This window comes from Sparus aurata, chromosome 11, assembly GCF_900880675.1.
Source record: "Sparus aurata chromosome 11, fSpaAur1.1, whole genome shotgun sequence".
Taxonomy (NCBI): Eukaryota; Metazoa; Chordata; class Actinopteri; order Spariformes; family Sparidae; genus Sparus; species Sparus aurata.
The window spans coordinates 22551476-22579071 of record NC_044197.1 but is presented as its reverse complement, the minus strand read 5'-3'; the positions used below and the strand labels follow the sequence as shown (position 1 = coordinate 22579071).

Below are 27596 nucleotides of genomic sequence, written 5' to 3'. Positions count from 1 at the left end.
CATATAGAGCAAACATGAAGAGACATTTAACGTGTTTGAACTATTTTATTCATGATTAATCACCTGCTAATGTAGGTTCTTTTCGAGACGAGGTGGTAAAATTATTAATATTCAAATATCTTGGCACGTTGTATGAAACCTGTAAAGCCACGGATCCAGTCATATCCCAGAGAGCCTCCTAATCAATTAAGACTTTAGGCACGATGACCAGCAGATCACACCTAAAGTTGAATCTTTGACTAAAACGCTTTCTTTCGACCAGGAGCCGTGTTCAAAGTTTATTCATAAAACTTGTTAAATCTTTGAAACGCGCTCATTACTCCCGCCTGTCGGACTCACTGTTGCTCACTGGTGCACATTTGGAGAGGTGAGGTGGAGAGGAGTCGTCGGCTGCACGTTCTCCCGCTGAGTAAAAAGTATGACTCTCGTCCGGAGTTTTGCGTAACTCTTTCCCGTCTTCGCGGATTTAAAACTAATATTTAAAGTTATTTTTGGCGTCTCCGTGTAGTTTGTGTTTGTAAGACTTTCCCACTCAGCTTGAACTCTACGATCCTCCTCACCGCCGCGAGCTCGTACTGTACATCAGCAGACAAGCACCTCCTCCCCCTTCAGTCCTGCGGTGGTGGAAAAGATATATTCGATCAGCATGACACGTTTTTCAGGATTTGTGAGTTGCTTGCGCTTTCCGGCTGAGGTATGTTTCCATTCTCCTTTCTTTTCAAGCAATGGTGTTGTGTGCTTTTTGCAAAAAAAGGAGCAGTTTGGAGATGGAGGTCGGTGCCAGTGGCTTGGCGTCTTCGTGAACACTTTACGCAACTCAGAATATAAGGAAACTGGAAACGCGCTATTGTCAGCTCCTAGAGAACACTAACGCACTCTTAATCCAATCGCTAAAAGCCCGAATTTAACGATATGTGTGACAAGTCAGAGCGAAGAGAGCGGGTTTTGTTGCGTACGAGAGGGAAGTCTCCACGTTCATGAACAATTTTCTGATTTCGTGTTTTGAAATAAGGCGAACAATGTCGTGTTCTACATTTACACCACTGCAGACTCATATCTTACACTATAATCTCTATTGCCCGACATGATCTGAAGTAATAACAATTATCTGTCATTGAATGTTGTAATCTCACACCATCAGGCCTCGTCAGATCTGACCTTATTCCGAGCAGCGAATAAGAATCAGGCAAAACCTGTTTATACTGGCCCTATAGCAAGTGCTGAATGAAGGCTAGATTCCAGGGACTGTAATGACCCGTCTCTTTTAGGAAAACCAGTGATTCACGGAGGCATAGTTTAACTTTACAGTCTCGGGCAGGACGTCACTTGTACAGTAGAGTTACTGTATGACTTCAAAAACCTATAATTACCCAGTGCAATTTGCATAATGTGTGCCTCTTCCACATGTCGCGTCCCTAGTATGAAAATTTGGTTGCCGTGAAGTCTCTGGGTTGTGTTGGCACACGCACAGACACACACACACTCACACAGCCTTCATGCATGCACTCTTTGTGCGCTGCAGAACAAGGGCAGAGTGAACTGGCATATTCAACAAAAAAGAAAACAAAAAGAAAAGAAATTGGACCACTGATCCAAACTACGTGACCAGTCCTGTGAACGCACGGAGTCCCTACGTGCGCCCAGTCCCCTCAGTAATGATACGCTTTGGTGAACAGCTGAGAAAAGACTCGCTGACCTTGATATGCTATCACCAGCACACACGCGCGCGCGCGCGCGCACTCACATGCACGCACACGCACGCTGTTTCTCTCTGCATGCAAATGTCTTATCAGCATGTGTGTGTTCAACAAGAAGCTTCAATGTTGCTAAAAATACCGCCTCTTCTGCAAACACACCATCGTTGTTGAGTCAAATCAGCCGCATTCAACATGAGAGACGCATCTCCTTCTTACTGTCATCTTTCTCTTTCATATGCATGCGGTGCACTTTACAAGGCGCACACATAAAGGGCTGCTATTGGCCCTGTCCCCCAGTTATGGGTTTGTGTCTCACCACACTTCCCCTCACCCCTGTCAAGATGCAAAATGCTTCACTAATAGCAGAGCTGCGGCTTTTAGAAGAGGTAGCTTCATCCTCCTTCAAGAAGTTACAGTAATTATTAAAGGAGACTTATCCTGCTCATTTTCAGGTTCATACTTTTAGTTTGGGTTACTTCTAGAAAAGTTAACGTATTTAATGCTAAAAGAAAAAACAACAAAAAAGAGGTTTTCTCAAACTGTATTCCCCCTCTGTGAGACCTCTGTGAGAGGCTCTGTTTTAGCTCCTGTCTATTTCAGGTCTTCTCTCCCTGAAGACCCTGTCTGCTCTGATTGGTCAGCTCACACACACCTGAGCCAGTACTGCCCATGTGTCTCTGGTCGGCTCTGTCATGTTTTCAGTTTCCAGTTAGCTGCACTTCTGTCGTGAATATGGGCATACATTATGCAAATGTGGGACATGGTGACGTCATTAAACTACTGATGGGTATTCAGGTAATTTAGGAGCTGGGTGTTTGTCTGGGAGAGAGGAGCTCCCGTTTGGGACAGACTTTGGACTGTTTAAATTTACTTTGACATGCACAAGAACCGATATACCTCACAGAAGAAAAAGGAATATAAACTGAAAAAGCATTGTATATACCAGGCAACAAATCGATTAATTGAGAAAATAAACCACAGATTAATCAATAATGAAAAAAGTGTTAGCTGCAGCCCAGCTATGATGCCTGACTAGATGTAACCATTGTAACTCCTGGAAAATGGCACACCAGCAGTGTTAAAGGCAAAGCATTATACATTTAAAGGGCAACTCTAATCCACTGATTTTATTCATGAAAGTGTGTTTACAGGTGTTGGTGTGTACTCCTGCATATGTGGAAAAAAAGTAGTTTTGGCCCTAGAGGAAGCTGCATGTAATCTGATTATTTGACCCCGGTGATGTCACTTAGTTGCATCGTGGGTAATGTAGTCCGCGGGTCAAGCATTGCACTTCTATAACACTTTTGGACTCACAGTTTAAGAAAACAACACATTTTTTTTCCATGCATTCCACTGAGTGTGGAAGAGTGTGTTTTAATAGTCTGCCGTACTCCTTAAATTGCACTGATGAAAGCCTTTTTGTTTAATCTTCCAGGCTCCTACGCTCCAGTTCTTGACTGAGATGTTTTCCTGAGTTTAAGATCCTATCTTGATAAAGGCTTTCCTGAGAAAAACTCAGCTGACAACTCAAAATGGCTTCCAATATAATCGTGAGTATTAGCATAATGACCTGAAGGTACAGTAAAACAGAGCCAAGCTTAAACAAAAATGACAATTGATTTGATTATGGTGCAAATCATTCCATTGCATGTCTTAGTTTACTGGTGACTCAATAGTACAATAATATAAATTTAACTGTTATTGCTCCGAAGCAAAAAAACAAACAACTGACACAGATATTGCAGCAACAGCACGGCTCTTTCCATTACCACTGCAGCAGGGGATGAGGGTTACTTGGGGTTCTTTCAGGCGGCTAGAGATTATCAAGAGATCGCTCATGTTAATCGCGGAATTCACCGCCCTGTATAACTGCTTTACATGTGTTAAAAGTCACACTTTCAGCTCTAAAGTGGTAAGTTGAAACCAAAAGTATGTTACAAACCAGCTACTTATGTCCTTCATGAATGGGCACACCTCAAAACTACAGTGAGTACTACCAGATGTCAAAAAAGAAAAAATGCAAAACATCTTCTGTTCTTATTCCAACATGTGGGTTCAGTGATGGATATCTACGAAGGACAAAGGCAACACTGTTTGCCTCTAATGATGCCCCTATTTTAACTCAGGAGAGTGGAGACAATAGCGAAAACCCTCTACAGTAATTGGTCACACTTTAAAATAAAGCCTGTGAAATTACAGTGTAATTTCATTGTATCAACCAGGTATCAATAACGTACTCACTGAGATACCTACTGGTACTTCAGTGTAGGTACAGTTGCAGAAAACAAGACTACAGGATACAAGGGAGAAAAAATTTTAGAGGAGAGAAGAAATAAAAAAATGATTCAGTTCTTTTGTAAAGGCTGGTTATCTTGCAGGGTACAGTATCGGGAACGAGGTGTGTGTGTGTTGTGATGATGTAATGTGTTATTTTATGCAGCGATGATTTGCCACCAAAGCTGTGGGGGTTCAGTAAGATAATGAAAAGGAAAATTTGGGAATATCCCCTGAAGCCTTCTTACATATAGATTATAGATTATGTTTTCAAAATCATGACAAATACTCTCACCGATGCTAGAATACAATAATGTAGTTTTAGGTCAGGAACCTAAAAGAGACAGAGAACAAATCTTGAAATGTACCAGTATTGGTAATGCCTCTGATTCTTTCTAAAATGATAGAATCATTATCGGTAAGTAACAATATTAATAAAGGGCAAGCAACTTCCACAAAATTAAGATATTAAATGTTTTGATGCACTGATACCAAATCAGTACTTATTATCGGCCGATATGCGAAGTTCATGCATCTGAATAGGTATGTAGAAGGGATAAAAAACACTGATATTGATATTTTATCACGGCAGTTACCAGTTTCCCTAACAGAAATGATGCTATTATAAAGTGTACAGTTGTCTTTTCCCACTTCACCTACATTTAAGTCCCAGAAGGAACTGTTTAGTATTTTAATGGTACTTGATCCATACAACAACAAAATGACTCTTTAAATCACAAGTTGTGCTGTAACTCAGGAGAACAGTTCAGTGTCGACCAGCCAAAAGTCAAGATATTCTCATACCCACATTTGTCATGCGTCATTGCCTAGATACCTTTATGATTTGTGTTTGTAATCTCTGTTATCGCTGTGGTGGGACTGATTTTCCCATGTAAGATGAGGAAGCCAATCTGAGCTTAATGAATGTTGTGCTACAGGTGGAACAGCAATTTTCTCACAAGTTCACAGTGACAGTGGTTCGAGCCGAGAGTGTCACCAAGGGAGCGCTGGGTGACTTGTGTGAGTCTAAATACGTCCTCTTTTTGTCCTTATTCATATGACTTTAACATAATTAATTAACATGTTGCATGTACTGTATGTAGAACTAAATCAATGGTGTTGTTTTAATGTGGAGAAAATGCCCATCAATACTTTGGGATCCTGCTAATCAGTAACACTGTTGAATGTGTGTGTGTGCAGTGGACACCCCGGATCCATACGTGGAGCTGTTCATCCCAACCGCCCCAGAGAGCAGAAAGAGGACCAAGCACATAGACAACGACATCAACCCAAAATGGAACGAGACCTTCAGCTTCATATTAGACCCCAACCAACAGAACGTCCTGGAGGTTGGACCTTTATTTCACAGTATCATCACAGAAACTATGATCAGAACCTTTTTTTTGAAAGTTTTGTTAACATTCATCATTGTAGAACATCTTGATGATGGGTCGATAGCTGACCTTAAACACATCTTGAAATGTTTTAATCATTCAACTGCACATGTTTATTCCATTCAGTTAACATTAATGGACGCCAATTACGTGATGGATGAGACACTTGGGACTGCGTCCTATGACATCACCAAGCTCAGAGTAGGCCAGACAAAGATGGAGTCTTTCCTCATTGGCAAGGTAAGACATTCAAGCCCAGCAGGCTCTTTGGTAGTTTCATCATTATAAAATCATTTTGCACATGCAAAGAACTGACAGGATATTCTTTGCAATTCTAGTTTCTAGTTTCTAGGAAATGAAAGATATGTAGAACAATTACAAGAAAATATACAAATAACATGTCATATTATTACAATAAACAAAGTAAACATATTTATATATTTGATGAATACAATCTAATATAGTGCGTGTGTACAGAGTGTGCGAAAAGAACAGCTGGAGACTTTTGGTGGTTAATGATATCATTTGAATTCAGTGATAAAGTTCTAAACAAGTGTAAAGTGATTAATTCCATTTTTTCTACTCTGAAATAATTGCATTTGAAAAAAGTTTAAAGTAACATTACTATCTATGCCTTCCTATATTATTTCATATATTTTTATTTATCTGATTTCACACATTATTGATTTTGTTTGTGACACTCTGTGTTTGCCTGTTAAATCTACTCCTTCTTAACTGGACAATAACAACACATTTCATTGTTTTGACAGGCAACCAAAGTATACTTAGAGATGTCGCTCGAGATCTGGTACGTATCCCCATCACAGTCAAAAACTCATTAGTTTTACTTTACTTTAAATTTTGGTTTTAAGAAATACCAGTTATATATGAATGAGGGCTTATTGTATGTACAAGTACACAACAGGTTTAAGAATACTCAGGAATTCACCCGAAGACCTAAAATTTGAACTTAAAGCAGTTTCTTAAAGTAGAAAAAGTTTCTGACTCAGTAATAACAGGATACTTGTGTAAGATAATATGAGGTTATAGTGCGTCATAATTCCCATGGTCTCACTGTATAGGGGTAAGTGGGAGGATTTAGAAATTCCATGCATGTCTGAAGGGTTACTAGATATAATGAGAAGGTGAGTAAAATGGTGAGAGTCAATGACTGTTTGTTTGTGCTGGTGTGTTTCACATCAGGCCACCCTGACGCTGATCTTATCTGACCTATAGAAAAGTTTCGATATCATCAGGAGTGTTATATACACAGGAAGACTATATCTTCTATCTGCCTTTCGGCAGGATCGTAAAACAAGAGTTATGGTTTGCCCTCCCGCAATAAATTTGTTTTACTAAACTTTATTTCCATCATATGTTTATTTCAGTACCAAGCTGGACCTGCGGTTCAGCCTGGCTCTGTGTGACAAAGAGAAGCAGTTCAGACAGACCCGCAGAGAGAGAGTGATGCTGGGCATCAAGAAGCTGCTCGACATGGAGAAGCCTCGTTTCCTCCCCAGCTCTCCAGACGAGGTGGGAACAGAGCTGACACTGTTTACAGTCATTCGAGTACACTGTGAGCTGATAGTTTCATCAAGCACACAGTTTGTATGAGTTGTACCTTACAACATATAAGGCTGTAGAATTTAATGTTTGTTTTTTTTCTTTCATGTGTCATGTTAAGTTTCAGCAGGAATTTTTTCAGATTTCAGTTTGGCTTGATCAGTAGCGGAAGAGTTAGATGCTACGTAAATATGCTTCTTTGCTTCTTGCTATGAGTTGATCGGTGCTATGTGATATGTGTTCATCAAATATAAAGCAAAAAGTTAAAGCTATAAATTTAGCTTGATGCTATGGTTAGCATGAATAATGGAAACAGCTTATTTGGCTCTGTTAAAACATTCGGGTTGACCTACATATCTAAAGCTCTTTGTAAACATTTGATATCTTATTTATCTTTTACAAAAAAAACATTTTAAAAGCTTTAAATGAAATAATATAAAGTTACAACCAGCAGCCGTCTGCATCTACAATTCCCTAATGAACATGTTAACTCTGATTACAAAAACAAAAACGAAAGTACAAAGTACAAAAACAAAGTCTACACAGATGTAAACACAAAGCTACAACCAGCAGACATTATGGTAGTTGCTAATGTCTGTTGCACAAAGATTGTCTGTTACCATCAAACATAACCGGGCCACCTATTTCCTCCTGATTCCAGTCTTCATGCCAGCTACATTATTTAGGTATGGCGTTGAGCTTAAGCTGTCAGTGCTCAGTTTACACTTTTACTGCTAGCCTGCTAGCTCACAGCTCACCTGAAAGCTACGGTATGCTATCATTTGCTGCCCGTGCTACTGTCGATATAAAGTGGTTTAGCGCGGATGTATTTTTGTAGGCTAGCAAATTAGCATTTGTCATAAACAAAAGTTTATGATAATTACATGTTTTGTTCAGCAAAATAATCTTCACAGATGAACACCACTCGAAGCAGAAATTTAATCACTAGAGGTGAAAAGCTAATGCGTGGCTTAACTGAATACACTGCGGTTGCATGACATAAATGTCTCATGACACAATTGTAAAAACGGACAAGTGTAGATGAGTCTCTGTGTTTTGCATGGCAACGTTAAATGCCCATGACAACCTCTTTAGAAAGACATGTAAGTGCTTTATTATTCAGTTGTGTGCCATTTGATGATGCATTTCATGGCGCAGAACAAAACGTGTAATCATTTTTTAAAACCTGTGGTGACCACAGACCAGGCATATAACCGATAATCAACTTAAAGACCTCATAAACTTTCAGCTGAAGGAACCAGATGTGCAACAATGTTAAGCTACACCGCTCTTTTGTTATGTCCAGCTTATCAAAAGCCCCACCTCCACCCCGACATCCGCCTGTCGACATTCCTCAAAGTAGGAAAAGTTAATAGCATCAATCCTCGCTCCGCTCTGTGCCAAGCTTGGCATTTTCTTGTGGGGAGCGATTTAGTCAGAGTCTAGACGTCAAATGCGGACGCAATACATATTTTACACTCATATAATAATATGATGCACATAAGTAAGCTGGCCAATCTTAAGCTGCTGGAGCCTCTCAACATCGAACACTCATATAGGAATGATGGATGTGATATGTGTGCACACTGTGGCATCTCTCATTCTAATACAGATTCACTCTTATGATATGTAACATTTACTTGTGAAGAAGGAAACAAATGCCAATCTTCGAGGTCTTTCCGTACTGTAACTCGACTGAGACTTGCTGCCCTGCTAAATTCAGAGCCGTCATGCATTTTTCACACATTGCGCGCTCAGCTCTTAATAACACTTTGACATTTCTCACACTGGGAAGCAAACCATTCAGTAAGCCCCCCAAAAAGCTCTCTGCTCTGAGTTCAGCAAAGTTTTATTTTCCTCGCCAGTGTGGTTTTGGCTTGATGGCATTGGGGTTGGCTGTCTTCTACAGCCAGGCCTGCTCATGTCTAACTTGTACCGGAAGCTCCAGAGGAATGAGATAACCAGCTTCTGCCTAAGACGGCGCTACAGCGGCCCTCAACTCCCTACCCAGGAAGACTTTTCGTGGAATTTAATCAGGGTAGTCAGAAGTGACTATGACACACCACAGGGTCTGTTTCTCTGCAGAAAGGAAGCGATGTTTCACAATGAGAATTTTGAAATAGTTGAAAATCCAAAGGCTCAAGTTAAAAATGTTTCAAAGGTGTGATGCAACTGGCATGGCACCCTTACTGGATGGAGGCACAAGAGGGAAGTTACTCAACCTGAAAGAATGAATGCAAGACTCATACCCTAAGCTGTGTAGTATGTAATTATAAGATTAAAGATGCCTCTGCCGCCGTCTTCTTCACTGCATGACTCTTTGGTTTGGGCATTTCAGGTGCCAGTGATCGCCATAGCGGGCTCAGGAGGTGGTTTCCGTGCCATGGTCGGCTTCTCAGGTGTGATGAAAGCCCTATTTGAGTCTGGGGTCCTGGATTGTGCCACATACATCGCCGGCCTCTCTGGATCCACATGGTCAGCTTTCATTTTTCTTTCTCTCCTCTCTTTCTACACCTTCTCCTTCACTGACCTGTTTATTTCAAAAGACACTTTTTATCTTTCCTCTTTGTTTCTCTGGTCCTTTCTTTCTTTCCGACTGAACCTCAGTGTTGCCGCCTACCCTCTCTGGCAAACATTTCTGCTTTCCTCTGCTGGTATGAAGCATCCAGCGAGCATCTCTGGTTTATTTCAGTCGCCATCTTCATTTTTATGGAATGACTGAATGGATTTAACTTCCTTACAAGTAAAGTACCTCCTGCATAAACATGGCACAACCCCGAGTGACTTTTTAAGCATGTATTTAATGTTCTGACAACATATCACATTGTTTTTTTTCTCTTTATCCCTGTAGGTACATGTCTAGTCTCTACTCTCACCCAGATTTTCCAAATAAAGGCCCAAAGGACATCAACAAGGAGCTGATGAACAGAGTGAGCAGTAACCCGCTGAGGCTGTTGCTCCCCCAACACATCACCAACTACATCCAGGCCCTCTGGACCAAAAAGGCCACAGGGCAGCCTGTTACCTTTACCGATATCTTCGGTATGCTCATAGGAGAGACGCTTATTCCTGCGGTAAGAGCCGCCTGACAGCTGGTCTTTGTTTTAATTCAGATGGGATTCCTTATTTCTTTATCTCATTTTTACTAACCAGTGTGTCATGTGTAGTCTGACCTCCTTTTTTCCCTAGAGTTCGTGTTTCATTTCCTCTTTTCTTCTTTTGAACTTTTGACATCCCTGTCAGCTTTTTTCATTGCTATTTCTCTCCTTACATCCTTTCTTAAAATTCCACATAACCATGACATGCATGATTTGATTAAATGCCACCTCCAGCACCTGCAGAGTGTGAGTGTAAATGATTCACAGACTGTGTTCCCCTCTACCAGAGGATGGACATCAAGCTAAGTAGCATCCAGGAGAAAATAAACCAGGCTCAGAGTCCCCTTCCTCTCTTCACGTGTCTGCACGTCAAGCCAGATGTTTCTGAGCTCATGTTTGCAGGTAAATATGTCATTTTGTGTGTATCCTCATGTTAAATTATGTCTTCCCTCTACGCCATGTCCCTCCGAGAGCTAATTTGCATATGTAATGAATAACTAGAAATGATCAGATAAGTTTGGCTCAATGCAAAATAACCAAGCATTACTCATGTCTTTATATTACTGCTCGGCAACCACGTAGTGTTGGTGTCGTTGCACGTCGGCGTGCAATCTAATGACGGCTAAGTGACACATCAAGGAACTGAGAAGGGTGCACAAAGGCATGATAGACTCTGGGTTTGTTCCGCGTTGTATGTACTTCCTCATCGTTGATGAAGCCTGCATAGAAACTGTACACAACACTTCAGTGGAACAGACATTGCAATAAAGAATACAAAAAAAGGAACCGAAAAAAGTCTCCATAACAGATCAGTGAGTATACACTATGCACTGGCTTCAATGACGAAAACTCTCATATTACAGCAAAACTCAAGTTCAAGGTGATGTCCTTTTGAGGAACTTTCTGGGGCTCTTCTAAAAACAATGAGTAGGAGAATGACTGAGCATGTTTTAGCTATGTGCTGCAATTACAATGAAATCTTCAAATTCTCATTCATTGGATGATAATTCACACTTAATTTGTTCCTGTGTGGTACTTAAAGACATTTTTGTGAGATGTCCACTGTAGTTGGCATGCTAATTAGCTAGCCCTGTCCCATGCTGTTTCTTAATACCACTTAGTAATGCAAGTTTCAGCCAGGAGATGTAATAGCCACAAGTTCGCTTCTAAATCTAATAAGTAAACAAAATAAACTCCCAAAATGTTGAGAATGATAATATTCTTACTGAGCAGAGAAATACAAATGTACACCGTCTTAATTCAAGTTTCTTTTGTTTTTACCGAACTGAGAGGAGCTAAATTGCCTGATTTACTCATCCTAAAAAAAGGTACCTAATTCACACTCAAAATAAACAGAATCAAACAGTCTTGGTTCATCTTTCTGGTTTGGTTTAAATAAATCCTCAATTCACAGAGTAAGATGTGAAAATACTGAGGCCCGACATGTCGATTTGTCCGACTCTCTCTCACTCGTCTGCCACATGTCGTCATAGTCCTGATTGTAGCCACTGTGGAGAACCTCAGTACTCTATCCCCTCTCTTCAAACTGGCATCTGTTGCTCTCAGAGGCTGTGTTTAGTCCCAGTCCGATGTCAAGCCATATTCACTGGGAGGTCAGTAAAGGAAGCTCCATTGACTACAGTGGAAGTTGCTTAATTTTATGTTGAAAGAATGACAAAACATCAAGTTTTGAACTTTGTCTGATCAGACATAAGCCCATGAAGCCCAAGAAAATAGGCATCTCAGACTAAAACAAATACATACACACAAGGCAACTGACCACACACTGTTCACAAGACTTAGATAAAACTGTAAAATCGGGAAGTGTTGATTGTATATGAATCAAGTACTACACAGTCTACTGCTTGCTCCAAATGTTCAGCTGTAATATGAGAACATTTCTTACCAGGCCACCATATTGAAAATGGATGTGGGGAGGAGAGAGAGGGACTGACTTACCTGCACAGACTTGATACCATGCTATTGCTACTAAAACAAAGAGCACAGAAGTTTTGATTACAGCACACATAGTGAGGAGGAGAATGCCATTACTCCACTATATCTTTACATTGCAAATAGTTCATGCTAAAAAATCAACAGTATGTTTTTTGAGGCACGAGGGAACGCTTTGCCCAGGATATTGAAGTAACAGTAGTCATCTTCTCCAAGGCTGCTAAAAGCAAACATTTTTTATATTCAGTGCCTCTGCTTTTGAAATATGATTTGATCATTTCGTTAATTTTAATGCAATAACTGTTTTTATCAGTGGTAGATTGTGATGTAGTGCACAAATACACACTGACCACACAGTGAGCAGTGTGGTCAGTGTACTTGATGACTGTGGTGATAACACTGGTTCCAAAGACGTTTTATATTCCTTGTGAAAAATAACACTGAGGTTTCCACCCGCAGACTGGGTGGAGTTCAGCCCGTACGAAATTGGAATGGCGAAGTACGGCACCTTCATGACGCCCGACTTGTTTGGAAGCAAGTTCTTCATGGGTACGGCTGTCAAGAAGTACGAGGAAAACCCTCTTCATTTTCTGATGGGTGAGAAAAAAACGTTTTTCCTCTATGACACTCGCCACAACAGTCTGACCATTTAACGTGAGTGAAGCCTCTAACGGTATTTTTCTACTGTGTCAGGTGTGTGGGGCAGCGCCTTCTCCATTCTGTTCAACAGAGTGCTGGGAGTCAAAGACACAGTTGGCGGCAGCACCATGGAGGAGGAGTTAGGTAATCTTTCTCTGCTTCTCTTTCGACATGTGTTTTGTTTGATTGATGAAAAATGTCGCCACAGGGTTCATTTAGAGGCTGTTGGGTTGCTTTCCATTATATCACACGATCTTTAAAGGCAGATGGAGTTGGCTGAGATGTTTAATTTTCCATTTTTTGAGCAAAAATAAAATACTGTGTATCAGATTCCAAACAGTAGCAGAAGATGTAGTTCGATGACATTGTGAAGTAGCGTGGAAACATGGGACTTACAGCAGTGTCGTCTTTGTCAAACAGTCACCATTGCCAGTGAAAACCTATTGGACTTGACACAAGAATCTTTGATTACAATACGTTTAGTCATGTTCCCTGGCATCTGTCTTCACTCTCTGACATATCATCAGGTGTTTCCTGTGTTTACCTGCAAGTTATGATGTCAGGCAACCAGATGAAACACACAATAACCTTGATAAACTCACGGGATTCCCCAGGGTTTGAACATTGTTGGAACCAACTCAACAAAGTATACAAGAAAGGTCTCGTTGTTTAAGACACTTTAATGCGTATATCTCACATATTATAGCTCTAATGTCCGGACATCTGTGTTTGGTCAGATTTGAGGTTGAGAGTTAATTTCTGAGCTGCTGATGAAGATCATGTGATATGACTGAAAGCTACTGGAAAGCCACCAAATGGACAATTGGATTATATTTTTACCCACGACTGATTAACTTTCAGTCTTCATCATAATTTTTCACTGGTGTAATTTTGCCAGTTGTCAATCAATAAAAAAAATCAAAAATCAAAAATGATATAAATTGATTCACAATGTCGCAATACGTTCAGGCTAATAAATGTACCTGTATTTATGTTAATGCAAACATATTTATATACTTGGATGTACTTCCAAATAAGTAGATTTTTCCACGGAAGTAGATTAATTTCCAGTGTCCGAAAAATCATCCTTACTGTACACGTGACAATACATGCCATAACAATGACACCATTGTCTTTAGTCTGTGGTGATTTCCTGATAAAACCATAACTCTAATGGAACACCCCTCTAATGAAACTGACATCCGCGGTCGTGTCTGCAGCCCCATTGTCTTTTGATTATCTCGTACCTCTAAAAACAAACAACTTAACATTACCTCTGTTCAGGTGTGTGTGTGTGTATGTGTGTGATGTTACCATAGCGGTGGGAAAGGTATCGGCTTTTTATGACTATCCCGACAGCTCATCGAATGTTTGTTTTTGGTTGAACGCATTTGTTCGGGGTGACCTTTAAGACAATCAGATGCACTCTGACAATGCTTTGGCTGTCAGAGAGTACCGAGAACATCTCCACCCAGTTTAAGAATGCATTAGTTTGTCAGGTGTATTGCATTTCTCTCGCAGATAAACAATAGACAGCGAATTCGATAATGTCACATAGCTTCACAAAGCATTCTGTCACAGCATTAATAAATGGCTATGATAATCTTGCTTTTTAAATTGTAACCTGATGAGTGAAGCTGCGTTGTGTTTTACAGAGCAGATCAAACCACAGCACATCGTTGGAGAGGACAGCCTGGACAATGACGAGGAGCCACGTAAAGGTGAGCGAAGATATGCATGATTCATACGGGGTGAAAGCCGACACCTCATTGTGCGGTATAAATACATTTGCTATGGTGCAATACAGATGTGTGACTTAGAATGTTGTCGGTAAACATTTTGACAAGGTGTTAGGTTTGAGAGAAAGTTAACGCCTTCACACTTTCTTCTTTTTTTTTATTCTTGTGCTAATGTTTCCTTTGGCATGACTCAGTAACTTCAGAACAGCCATGGTGGCTGCTGAAAGAAGAAGAAGAATCTTTATTTGTCAGACATGTAAACACATCCGAAATTTGTCCTCTGCATTTAACCCATCACTAGCTGCACATTCTAAGTATACACATACACACAAGCTAGGAGCAGTGGGCTGCTATGTCAGCGCCCGGGGAGCATGGTGCCTTGCTCAAGGGCACCTCAGCAGTAACCTAGGAAGTGGACTGGCACCTCTTCGGCTACCAGTCTACTTCCATATTGTGGTCTGAACCGGCCACCCTCCAGTCCCCAAGCCAAGTCTCTACTGACTGAGCTACTGCCGCCACTTAAGAGCGATGATGCATTCAGCTTTCACTTTGAACCTCTCTGGTTTAATGATTCTGATTTGAATTTGTAATTATGATGTACAAGCTGAGTTTTAGGAAGTAAAGTAAGTCTTTGCAAGTGTGAGCTTCAGTTGGAAGTGAAATAATGGCAAACTATAAATAGAAAGAGGATGAGAGGAAGGAAGAGGAGTGGCTGGGTAAGATGAGTGACACACTTTTATCATAATTTTGAATACTTATTTACACAGAGGCCATAACAAAGATATTTTGATCCATAGAAAAACTAACATATTGTTACCTTTTATGTTGTTGGGGTGATCTTCTTTGCAAGCAGTTGCTTTTTCAAACATCCAGTAGTTATAGAGAACATTATCATTAATTTGGAGTAAATGTTAGTCCAGTATTCACTTTCTTTTTGGTCACCACCAACCACTGAGGGAAACATCTGACTTTTAGAGCATTTTCACTCAAAACAGCTGTCAGCTGCTGCTGGAAATTATGATGTAAGAGCTGTGCGGAAAAAACAGGAAAGTTGCAGTTACAGCCAAATTTGACAATAATTGCCCTTGCCATCTTTCCAGGACTGTAAAATAGTTTACATCGTTTGATAATATGTAGGAACAGAAAACCATCTGAAGGAATACAGTTATTAATAAACAATAAACATTTGGAATTTTTTGTGTGCTGGGATTTTTGTCATCTTTATGTAGTTTGCATTGAATTTTTGGGCTTTTAAGTAACCTCAGTTGATTTAGTTGCATTTCAGTTGCAAATTCTCCCAAGTTTCTGACAGAAGAGGATTGTTTTCTGAGCCACTGTTACATTTTTTTGTTACACACAATTTGACGGTATTTTCTCTGTCATTATTTTGATGTTCAGGTGGGACAGAGAACCAGGAGGCCGAGGACGAGTACCATCGCACGGCTCAGGCTAGCTGGGTTCAGCGAATGTTCACGTCGCTCTTCAGTGACTCCGCCTTATTCAACACAAGAGAGGGCCGAGCCGGGAAGGTACCTGAAAATGTTCATTCACACGAAACCGTGAAATTACAGCTGCATGTCCTCCAGCTGCATTCACATTTCACACACTGCTTTTCCTATATTCAAATTCACGGTGTGCATTTTTTTTCTATCCATAATCGATCTCACTTTGTTTCCAGGTTCATAATTTCATGCTGGGCCTGAACTTGAACACCAACATGCCTTTCTCACCAGTCAGTGAGGTCACGTGCCAGGCCACCACACCTGATGAGGAGGTGGACGCCGTCACAGGTAAGATAGACAAATAACTAATAATAAGAATTCATTCCTTCTGGAATTGATTTTGGCATCAGTAAAGGAAATGAAAAATAGCACAGCACAATACATATATTCATTGCAGCATTCTCAAACGGCAGAATAAGTAAAAGGGGAAAGCTTTTTGTGCCACGGCCCCTAGGGGAGCCCATGGAGAGAAACAAAAATCATATTTACAATTATATAAGCAACTGAGATTTAGAACCAAAATACTCTAAATACTTCTCAAGACAACAAATATAAACATTTTATTCATTTATTTGTAGACTGTTACAGAATATGCTTATTCAGGATGCCATGAAAGGAGCAGAAAAAGAGGAAACTGACAAGGGCTTTATACCTTCAGGCATTCTTTTTTTTTTTTACGTCAGATCAGGCAGCTGCACTCAGTCAGGCTGAAGAGGCAAACGACTGCCAGAAACCTAACGTTACAGCTAACGTTGCTAGCCAAGAGGTAGCTAGCGTCAGTGAAGGAGTCTCCACTACCCGTGAGGAAGAGAAAGTCGATGGTCGTGAAAACACTGTATTAATGCATCTGAGAGAGAGAATAGTTTTTGTTGGGCGGGCTTTTTTTACTGATATGAAAGGTGCGGTTTGAACAATTTTCAAATACCGAAAAACCAAGCCCTGCTTCCACTGAACACGTAGGTGAGTCACTTCCCAGCTAAATCCGTCAGGTCAAGTCATGTGGAACAAGGATTTAGGCGCCGACAAAGAAAATGTCTAGATTATGTTCTTGCATCATATATTTCATGCAGTATTATTTTCTCAGATCCAGATGAGTTTGATCGTATTTACGAGCCTCTGGATGTGAAGAGTAAGAAGATCCACATTGTGGACAGCGGCCTGACCTACAACCTTCCCTACCCTCTCCTCCTGCGGCAGCAGCGAGGCATCGACCTCATCATCTCCTTTGACTTCTCTGCACGACCCAGCGACTCCAGCCCGCCATTCAAGGTCAGCCTCTGACTCTTTTTACAGTGATGAACAGTGTTGGGTGTAATGCGTTACAAAGTTTTTTCAGTAACGAGTAGTGTAAGGCATTACCGTTGGGGGGGTCGGGGGCCGTCAATAATGGGGCCGTCAATAATGGAACAGTGATTGGTTGGGGTTTGGCACGAGGTATCTTTCACCATCACCGGTTGGTTAGTCGCCACCCGCAAAGGGAGATGGGACAACAACGGCAGCGTCAACAACACGGGCAGAGCATGCTGCTGCATGCGACTTGCCTGAAGACACCCCGCTGCGTAAAGCCACTTTTGACGGTTGGAGATACAAACATTAGTTTGAATTTGTTGAACATAAGGAAAATAACTTGACTGTAAGGTGCACACTTTGCCCGTGTTGGAAACTTCTCTCCACCGCTGCTGACACTACCTCAAACTTAACGAAGCACCTACAGAGACAGCACGCACACACACAAAGCTTGTTGCTAAGGAACAACATTGGACACAGAGAAATCATCTGATTGTTGGTTGTTCAAGAAATGGCCTGTTGGCTTAATGGTAATAAAGAGCCTAAAGAACTCTCCTTCTTTGTATGTTCTCCTTCCATCGCAGGCAATTTTATAGAGCGAGTAGAAAGAATGTAACTAGTAATGTAACTAATAACTTTCTTCGGGGAGTATTCATGTAATGTAAGGCATTACTATTTGGAGAGTAATGTGTAATGTGTAATATATTACTTTTTTCAGTAACGAGCCCCAACACTGGTGACGAACTATTCAAAATTGATCCTTATTAGCAGGGAATCCTAAGCTAATGTTTCCTCATTTGTAAATGTGTGCCGCAGGAACTTCTGTTGGCAGAAAAGTGGGCTCGTATGAACAAGCTCCCATTCCCCAAAATCGACCCCAAAGTCTTTGACCGCGAGGGCCTGAAGGAATGCTACGTCTTCAAACCAAAAAAAGGCGAAAAGAACTGCCCGACCGTCATCCACTTTGTCCTGGTTAACATCAACTTCAGGACATTCAAGGCACCTGGTAAGTATGTGCATATGTTTAGAGTTCCTCAGCATGTGTGAGAAGGAAATATGCCAAGGCTCTTTGTCTTATTATTCTAATATTGCTGGTTTACCGTCCTGGTGCATGAGGCCCCTCTTCCTCGAAATTGCTCGCTGGAATTCAACCATATTCAGTCAGCAGACATAAGCATAAAGTTGGGCCCCTCATTCGAGTGACCCCAGTAAAAAAAAAGTCTCTGCTCAGGGTCACTGTGGTCTCATGGCGGGAATGGTGCGTCTGACTAAGAGCATGCCTGCAGTTTACTGAGTGCGAGTGTGTGCGGACATGTACCACAGTGTGTTCAGTGTTTTATGACCTGCTCGGGTGAATTATGGTTCCTTAAGGAGCCAGGTGCCGATAGGGAATCTCTCGTTCCAGTGGGAGAGCTCTGTGTGTAAACAGGCCATATATCATGAGCCATACAAAGACATACTCACACCGCTTATGTACATCTCCGCCCCTGCCTCTTTACATTCAGTAGATCATCATCCCACATGCTTCCGCAGTCTGTTTATGGATGCTACATTAGCTTTTTGCACTCAAACCAAAAGACATCAGGAGGAAATGATACTATAAATGGACTTCCTGTCGTTTACCTACTGTATGCTTGCATTTTCCAGACTTCTTCCTGCATATGGCCCCTCAGCTTTACGGGAAACTTCATTTTTGGCATAAAAAATAGTCCACATATTAGTACAGAGGAATGTTTATAGGAACTATTTAAAGTTTGAGTGGAAAAGTAGAAATATGCTGTATCATATAGTACAAAAACAAAACTTCCTCACCATTTTTGTTGGGTTAAAAGCCTAACCTGTAAGAAATAAAACATACCTTCCCAAAGCAATCTCATCTATCAATAAAATCCAGACCACTTTTTTGGATTGTTTCCTAGGTCATGAGTGAACTTTGATACTAATCCGTGGACTTGGAAAAAATAGAAATTGGAAAAACTTACAGACAGGGAAACTCTAGCTGCACACGTCATGTCGTGCAGTCTCCAAAGAAACTGATACATAGACGTCGAGCTGCTCTTTTTGAGATCAACTCAACATGTATCTTATTCTTTTGTCCCCAATATCAACTCTGTTTTCATCCCTGTGGAGTAAACTTATTGACTTACTTGTTTTATTTCTTACAGGCGTTCCTCGAGAGACCGAGAAGGAGAAAGAGATGGCTGATTTTGACATCTTTGATGACCCCGAGTCACCATTCTCCACTTTTAACTTCCAATACTCCAACGAGGCCTTCACCAGACTACACGACCTGATGGAGTTCAACACGCTCAACAACCTGGAGGTCAGTTCTGCCCCTGTGATTTGTCTACAGGAACCAAAGTTTGTGTAGATAAGGCTGCTTACCTCAGACAACAGGAAACAGTAGTGATGTATGTTGCAGTTTGTAAAACTGATGAAGGGGTTAAAAAGTGATTCAGAACTTGTGAATTGGTTTCCCTTAATGCCTCCAGTCATTCATTTTTAATCTCGATTCATTCTGTGTGGTCAAATGGGAAGTTTTGAATTTCTGTGTTGTCACTACACAAATATCAGTTTATTGGGCAACATCAAACATTTCAAATCCCAAAGGCCCGACTAAGACCGGAACATACAAGTCCTGTCTAGCTTACAGTAGGTGTGTTACTATGAGAGGTCCTACTGACTTTCACTCACTGTATCTGAGTCACTTCCCTGCTGAGAAAGGATTTAATTGTTATGCAACTTCTTTTGATTTCACTGGTAGGTCATTTGGGTGAGTCAGATTTATACTTTATGTATAAATCTCTGAAATAACACATTCCAGCTTGATGTCACATCCATCAAGTTGTATTGATATATGAAAGAAATATTCTCAGCAACACCAAAGTGATTCATTTTGTATTAATTAAACTAGTGCATTGCCCGTAGGAAGCATGTATTCCTATAGAAAAGTGGGAGGTTAAGTAGCTTTTTCATGGATGGCCAAATGAGGCTGTGTTTTTTATTTTTACATATTATATTAACACTATGGATCTAAAATCACAAAATAACATAAAATCAGAGTATGAAAAGGTTCAATTTTTTACTGTGAAAACCACAAATATGTTTAATGAACAAATTGCATCAGTTATAATGCAAATATAAATTGTTGTTTGCTAAATTTGTGCATAAGTTTTTGAAATTTACAAAGTTATGTGTAACTATTTACATTTAAATGCAGGCAATGCCTCAGGCTCCTCATCTCATTCCTGCCTGCTCCACATTCAGCCGTCCCCTGATTGTTTTGACTCACAACACAAAAAAACGACTACACTACACACTAAACACACTACACCAAACACTACATTACATACTAACTATACACTCCAAACACGCTATATGTCACAAATCTCTCAACTCTCAAAACTCGCCATCTCTGTCGCTGTCTGTATCACCGCCGGCGTCCTTCACACAACTTCCCGTTCCTCAACAACCAAACTTGCTGCTTGGACACTTTCGTGACAAAAGCCAGTTTTTACCGTTTCTTCCTGCACCAGACACAAAGCAAACGTGATGGCAATGTTTGCGAAAAAGCGTGGCGGACATTATTTACCCTAAGTCCGGTTTTGGACATGCCGGTGCGTCCGGTGCGTCGACTCGGGAGGTGGGCCGTGTGGGTGGGCTAGCAGCTAGCTACACACGAACATCCACAGATTCCGATTCCACTTTGTTGTCCGCGCGTCACCGGATCTCCTCAGACCCGAACAGACTTGGTCCGGATTCGTTTAGTCTCATTAATCCACAACAGTCAGTTTAGATGCCCAGAACAGAACGGGACCGAACCGCCGGCAAAATCCCGGTCCACCTCGCGCCGCTGCAGGTATAAATCAGCTTGTTTCTTAACGTATGTCGTGGGCTTGAGCTCTGCAGTGATTGGCTCTGGTGCGCACGTGACTATGGTGGACAATGCTCGCGGAATTTGTAAAGCATTTATGAAATAATTTATTAACGGTATCATTGCAGTCCAAACAAATGCGAAGCCATGTCAAAAGTCTCAGGTCAGTCTGATCCTGATCCGCAGAGATATTTGAGGCACACACATACACACACAGACAGACAGACAGAGATTCCTTGCTTTAATAGAGAGATACGTTCCTCTGCACAAGACTTCCAACGAGTTTTGGCATCCTGCTGTTTTATATTTAAAGTGGTGTCAATCAGCATTTTTAGAGGTGCCTGTGGCGTGACTCTAGGTTTCGGGTTGTCAGACAGTCCACCACTTCGGTCCAGATACATGGTAACGATAGCAACAGTAATGATAAAATATAAATATATCAAATGAAACAAGATCAAAACTCAGAGAAAGAGTAAAGATCCTCTTCTTTAAATCAATTTTTTTTAAAAAGACTGTTTTAAAGGCAGTGATTTAGCAAACTTGATCTCAGCAGGTAAATCACTCAATAAAGTGATATTGGAAGAAACATGACTGACCATCCTCCTTTACTTGGTCATCAAAACAAAGGTCTGAATCCAATCATACATCCAAATGTCAACAGCTTGAACCTGGATCTTGGATGTTGAGGTGAAGAGGTCTCTGTTAGGATGTTGGCACATCACTCTCTGATTTCACGTCGCTTGGTTAGAAACCCATTTATCCATCATAACCCTAACCCTGGGTTAGCATGCCTCTTAACCCGACTCGCTTCCTCCCTACTGTTGGTCAAGTTGGATGGTCAGAAGAAGCCATGGGCAGTGACCGTGTCTAAGTCTGCTGCTCTAAATCCAGAACCTGTGTTTTATTCTCCAATGATGATAAATGGATTTCTGTCATAGATAAAACTTGCTCCAGCAATAAAGCAAAAAAAGTAAAGAAACTTAAATTCTGTGACGTTGACGGAGCTACTGATCGCTGCACCTCATTGATGACACAATACTGCCTGATACATTATGGCACTTAGGATTTAATCCCCTGTATTTGTTCCCTGCAGGTGATCAAAGAAGCCATCAAAGAATGCATCGTGGCCCGGAAGGAGAATCCCTCGTGCCTCTCCCGTCCCTTCTCCCTCAGTGAGATCCCGAAAAGGAAGTATTTCAATAGAGATCCTCGGGTAAAACCCTGGAATCACTTGGGAAAGGATACCCAGTAGCCTGATCTAAGACTATTGATAAAGCAGATTTGTTCGTAGATTTTGTCTGAAAGTAAATCATTTTCTTTTTGGAAAATGCTATCGTGTCGATCCCTTTTCTGTATTCTTTTAACCATTCTTTAAGTTGTGTAAAGGACTTTCATGTTTACTAGTAGAATCATTATGATTACATTCACATACAACGGATAGAGAATCTCCGTCTGGTTTCATGAGCACCATGTGGCTCCTGGGAAAAACTGTTGACCACAAACAGCTGACGTCTGCCTTTCCCTGCCGGCCTGCGAGAGAGACTGGAGAAAAACACTTATGAAACGCTGCAGCGTGACTGGATCGATACAGCAACATTCGGCTCCATCACAAAACAACAGGAGGTTGTTTGTGAGCGTTTTTGTGCACTCCTGGTTCTTCGTGTTTGAAAGAAATGTCACTTTTCTGCATCCCATGAATTTTTTTCCTCCAGTTGCCACATTCACACTTTGCGGGAAACCTTGTGGCTTCAGTTCATGCAGTCTAGAGAAAAGGCTGCATTTGCACCTTTCCTCGCAGCCATGCTGTTACTAAGTTTTGCATTGAGCTCTGTGAATGCACTGTGAGAAGCCTCGACTGTACTGCACTCTGAACCGTATGTAACGTGCGACTGCGAAGCATCCAAAGAAATTGTTTTTACTCACTGGATAGCTCGTCTAAACATGTAATCGTGTTCGAAAACATGGAAGAGAAGCTTGTAACCATTGGTTTTGTTTAATGACAACTCCTACACACGCCAAGTGTGCCCCGTCTGGATACCTCAAACATCTCAATGATGTTTCTCCACCTACAGGGAAGGAGCACTCCCTGCTCCCCTGGAGGGAGTGTCCCATATTAAAGCCACCATTTTGGAAAAACAAAACTTGATACCATAGAAACGGTCTGCTCTCCCCCTCTCTCTCTCTCTCTCTCTCTCTCTCTCTCTCTCAATTGGGATAAAGGTGTGTTTATTTTCCTGTCCATGTTGTTTCAGGCTGTCTTTTGAGATACAGCCACAAGTTTGTTTTTCACCCTCCCACCTGCAAACCCAACTTGCAGCAGGACTCCTCGAGCAGCCCCCGCACAACAAAGTAGAGCGCAGGTCAGAGCGAGGGAAAGCTGGGCGTATCATGAGACCTGCTCACAGCTGAAAACGGTGGCTCTCGGCGGCACTCAGTGGAATTTTACACACTACACCTACACCTGCAGCAGTGGAGGCCTGGAATCTGACACACTACACCTATACCTGCAGGGGCCCAAAGGCTGCACACAGAGCAGTGGAATTTTACACTGAAGCACCTCCGGTGCCTATATGCTCAGGCTTCGTGTTCTGTAGTCTTGCTGCAGGGTTTCACGACCGACGAACCTTTGCAACTTGCCTATATGGTTTTTTTTTTTTGGTTTTTTTTGCAGATCATTTGTGTGTTTTTGCATTTTTACATGTCTTAACAGCATTCTCTTTGTGTTGGGGGAGAACATTTAACTTTTTTTTTATTTAATACCACTCTTGTGTCTAAAGTTGAATGAGCTGTCCTTACTTTTTGAGCCAAAACCCGAAGTAGATAACGAGTGCAAAGTGGCGCCCATTAAGTCTAATAGGAATTGCTCGCCTTACGGGTTTGCTCACTGGTTATGCAGCCCGTTGAATGCACGCAAGTAGAGTTTTGCTTGCTGGCACCGCCTGCTGTTTTCTGCTCTGCCGTTAGACTTTACATTGTGATGACATAAATCACTTTTCCTGGCTCAAGGTAGGTTGTAAGAATATAAAACCTTAATAGATCAAAAATATACAACACAAATAGTCCAAATTAGTCTTGTTTGCAGTTTGAGACGCGCTGTCAACAGTTTTACAGAAGCCTCTGATAATGGTGCTCTGTGGGAAAAATGCTTATTGGACTGCGAGAGAAATTTTCCCTGCAATACCATGAGTGGCAAAATAGAAAGTAAGGATGAGCGGCGCCCTTGTGTCCGGTTCCATAATATAATTCTGGCTACATTCATTAGCTCAGCATAAAGACCGCTAACAGGGGCCAGCTAACCTAACTTTGTCCAAATGTACAAAAGCGGAAAATGGTTAACAATACAAACAAGATAAAACCTGTTATGAGCTTTAGAGGTGCAGATTTTCTGAACTTTGAAGACATCCATGCTAGCTGTGTCCCTTTGTCTTCAGTCTTTAAGCTAAACTAAGCTAAGCTAACACCTTTTTTTTTGCAAAAAAAAACATACAAGCATATCTCCCAAAATGTTGAAATACTCCTTTAAGACAGAATAAATACTCAAAGATTAGGCAAAGAAACAAACATGAATCATTTTATGAAGACATCTTGTCAAACTCTGTGAGCTATCCTGTTACATTTGTTTTCGTAGCGTATGGTTAGTTAACATAGAAGCACACAAGCTGTAGAAATTTTATTTTCTCATACTTTTTTTTAAATGTTATATTTTTATGATCTTTGATAATGTTTACAAATGTGTCAGATGCTAAACAGTCAGTTCTAGGGAATCAAGACATGTACAGAACTACTCCACTGGTCATTAACTGTTTGTATTGTAACTGGCAAAGCATGTCATGCGTAATATAATGTTTATGTGCATCTTAAAAGGATCATAATAAATGAGAGAACTTATCTTGTGTGTAATGTCAAATATTTAACACCCTTCCTTCTTCCTTCAGACCCCCCACGCCCGAAATAACAACGCAGCTGAGGAAAAAAGTGCTGGGTCACAGTTACACCATTTTCTGTTTCCTCCTTTTTTCTTTTTTATCCATATCACATGTAAATTTTAGTCCGTGTTAGACTGTAACTGTGTCCACAGACATGAGAAATGTGAGTGTTAGTTTCCTGGCTGTCTGACTAACATGTCATCATATCACTTTCAAGAGACATATTTTGCCCCCAGTGTTGTTATCTCATAACAACATCCGCAAATGTATACCTGAAACACAGTGTTTTTTTGTGGCCTGTTTGGAGCCTTAATATTACAAATATAGTGTCAATAAAGGTGCAAATACAAAGATATCAATAATAAAGGTGGACTGTAAGGAACTTTATTTACTCAAACTTAACTTAAGTATTTCCATTTTGAGCTAGTTTTTGGTTTTACTACACTAAAGCTCAGAGGTGAATATTGTACTTTTTACTTCACTATTTCACAACTTTAGATTTAATGCTTAATTTTAGATCTTGCTTGAATTGTCATGACTCACACATATGGTGTTTGACAATTTCAAAGATCAGTTTTTAATTAGATAAAGTCGCAGTTTGTCATAAATCTGATGAAATATAAGAATGTGAAAATAAGTAATTATAAAAACTACACAGCCAACAGTCGCGTTAGTGACGTCTTCCTGTTACAAGGTCACCGTAACTTAAACATTGTGGAGCTGCTCCCGTATAATAGCAGCTTGCAGAACTGACCATATTCCCTTTCACATAGTTTTAGTTGTCATTATGACCAGGTTGGTGACGTATGTTGTCCTAGACAATGTAGCTCACTGAGCGGTTTAACACAAAACCAGATGATATTGTGATTTATCTACAACAAAATGGGACTTTATTGACCTGAAAAATTATCTTTTAAATTGACAATCGTCATATGTGCAGATCATGACACAGTTCAAACGGGTCAAAGTATTTCAGAAATAGGTTCCCACTGGGATCCACCAGGAGGGGTGCGACTGTGGCTCTCTACTGCTCAAGTCGACTTCATGCAGAAATTGGCATTTTATGTGATTTGGCACCCATCGCAGATTCTGAGTGCAACACCACTGTCGTAAACACAAATCCAGGGTCTGTCGCAACTTGTAGTTGTAATGTAGGTGCTGGCTACAAACAGAACTCATTACATCATAACAACGTTATGTGTTGGTAACTTGTTGAAGTAAACATGTATGTAACGCTGTGATGCTACCCTTCTCACTGAAGGTACACAGTGCAGAAACAAGTTATGGGGGGACAGAGGAGCTGAGACCGAGGCAACATTAACTCTGTTACAAGACACTGCACCCTCAGAATGATTTCAAAGCTGTTGTTTTAAGGTCAAAAAGTTGTACAAAGTTGCCCTAAGTACAACTTTCGATTAAAAACTTTCACTTGTATCAGAGTTTTCCTACACTGTGGCATTTATATTTCGACTTAATTAAAAGATCTGAGTACCTCCCCCACCTCAGTTGCACATAATCAAAAATCTCCAGTGATTATGTTTCCGGTATCGCCTTCAATGTCCCAAGTATGCATTACATCACAGCATGTCGCAATCATGTGATTGCTGCATGATTAGTGAGAGAAATCCAGAGAGAAAGAGACTAAACAAATTGCAGAAAGGTCAGTTTTACTAGCACTGAGGAGGAGTACCCAGCCTTGGAAAGTAGTTGCTTAATGTCTGCGGAGGGGAGAGACTAACGCTGATGATGTTGTTAAGGTTATCTTGGTTTTGGTTGGGAGGCCACAAATTTGTAAACATAGCCTGTTTGAAAGATGAAGGCGATGACAAGGCAAGCAGAGTCCAAGAAAAAGACGCAACTGGCTGCCTTAGAGGATGTTAATCATTAAGGATTTTTTGCGCTTGACTTATACCGGTGTCAAAAAGTCTTCAGTTTCCTTCAGTTTTTGACGTTCTCTTCCAAATACGTCTCTATTAAGAGTAAGAAATAAATATGTCTGTTCTAAAGTAAATTTTAAAAAATCACAGTTCAGTGTGCTCTCTAAGGGTTAACTAACCAAAATAATAAAATAATAATGATTATGATAAATAAATAAATAAATAACAGACAGGGGTATCCTGCTAAAACTTTGGTTGTCTATCAGTATCTAAGATTTCTGGTGCCTCCACAAAACAATGGTGGCGAGGGGGATTTTGTTTCTGTTGCATATTTCCAGCTTCCTTCTTTCATCTTAAGAAACCGTGTCAATGAGAGGAGGTACTTTTCTGGAAGTCGTTTCTGTGGAAACTTCTGAATCTTGTTTTTCAAACCTGATTGGAACGTTTCCACAACAACTCCAGTCCATTGTGTTGCGGCTGAGACGGATCTGAACCAATTAAATCAAAACGGGATACCAGTAGAGTCAATAACATTTTAATTAGTAATAGGTTTAATCTTGCATCATATCCTTCAGTCAGGAGTCTTCTGATTCATTTTAAAAGCACATGGAACATTTTCATTAAAATGATATTATTGTTTAGTTTGTTGGGTAGATTTTTGGGTGGCTTTCGAGTTTTGGAGTGGAAGCAGAAATCTCAGGGTTGATACACAAAAGTCACAAAAAAACAAAACTTTTCATCCTTACCTCCAGTTTTGTAGTTTTGTTGGTATC

At 40.7% G+C, this 27596-nt stretch overlaps 1 protein-coding gene across 1 annotated transcript; it reads left to right on the top strand.

Annotated features, from left to right (window-relative positions):
• Nucleotides 1–343: 343 nt before the first annotated feature.
• On the top strand, nucleotides 344–24908 carry pla2g4ab (phospholipase A2, group IVAb (cytosolic, calcium-dependent)). The gene is made up of 19 exons (XM_030434413.1): nucleotides 344–694; nucleotides 3133–3247; nucleotides 4910–4991; nucleotides 5172–5320; nucleotides 5492–5605; nucleotides 6136–6173; nucleotides 6754–6898; nucleotides 9267–9403; nucleotides 9780–10002; nucleotides 10314–10428; nucleotides 12439–12576; nucleotides 12673–12762; nucleotides 14274–14339; nucleotides 15756–15886; nucleotides 16036–16147; nucleotides 16944–17128; nucleotides 17963–18152; nucleotides 19312–19469; nucleotides 22114–24908. The coding sequence occupies exons 2-19, from the start codon at nucleotides 3230–3232 to the stop codon at nucleotides 22270–22272; spliced, it is 2250 nt and encodes a 749-aa protein (XP_030290273.1). The 5' UTR covers nucleotides 344–694; nucleotides 3133–3229; the 3' UTR covers nucleotides 22273–24908.
• Nucleotides 24909–27596: the final 2688 nt, after the last annotated feature.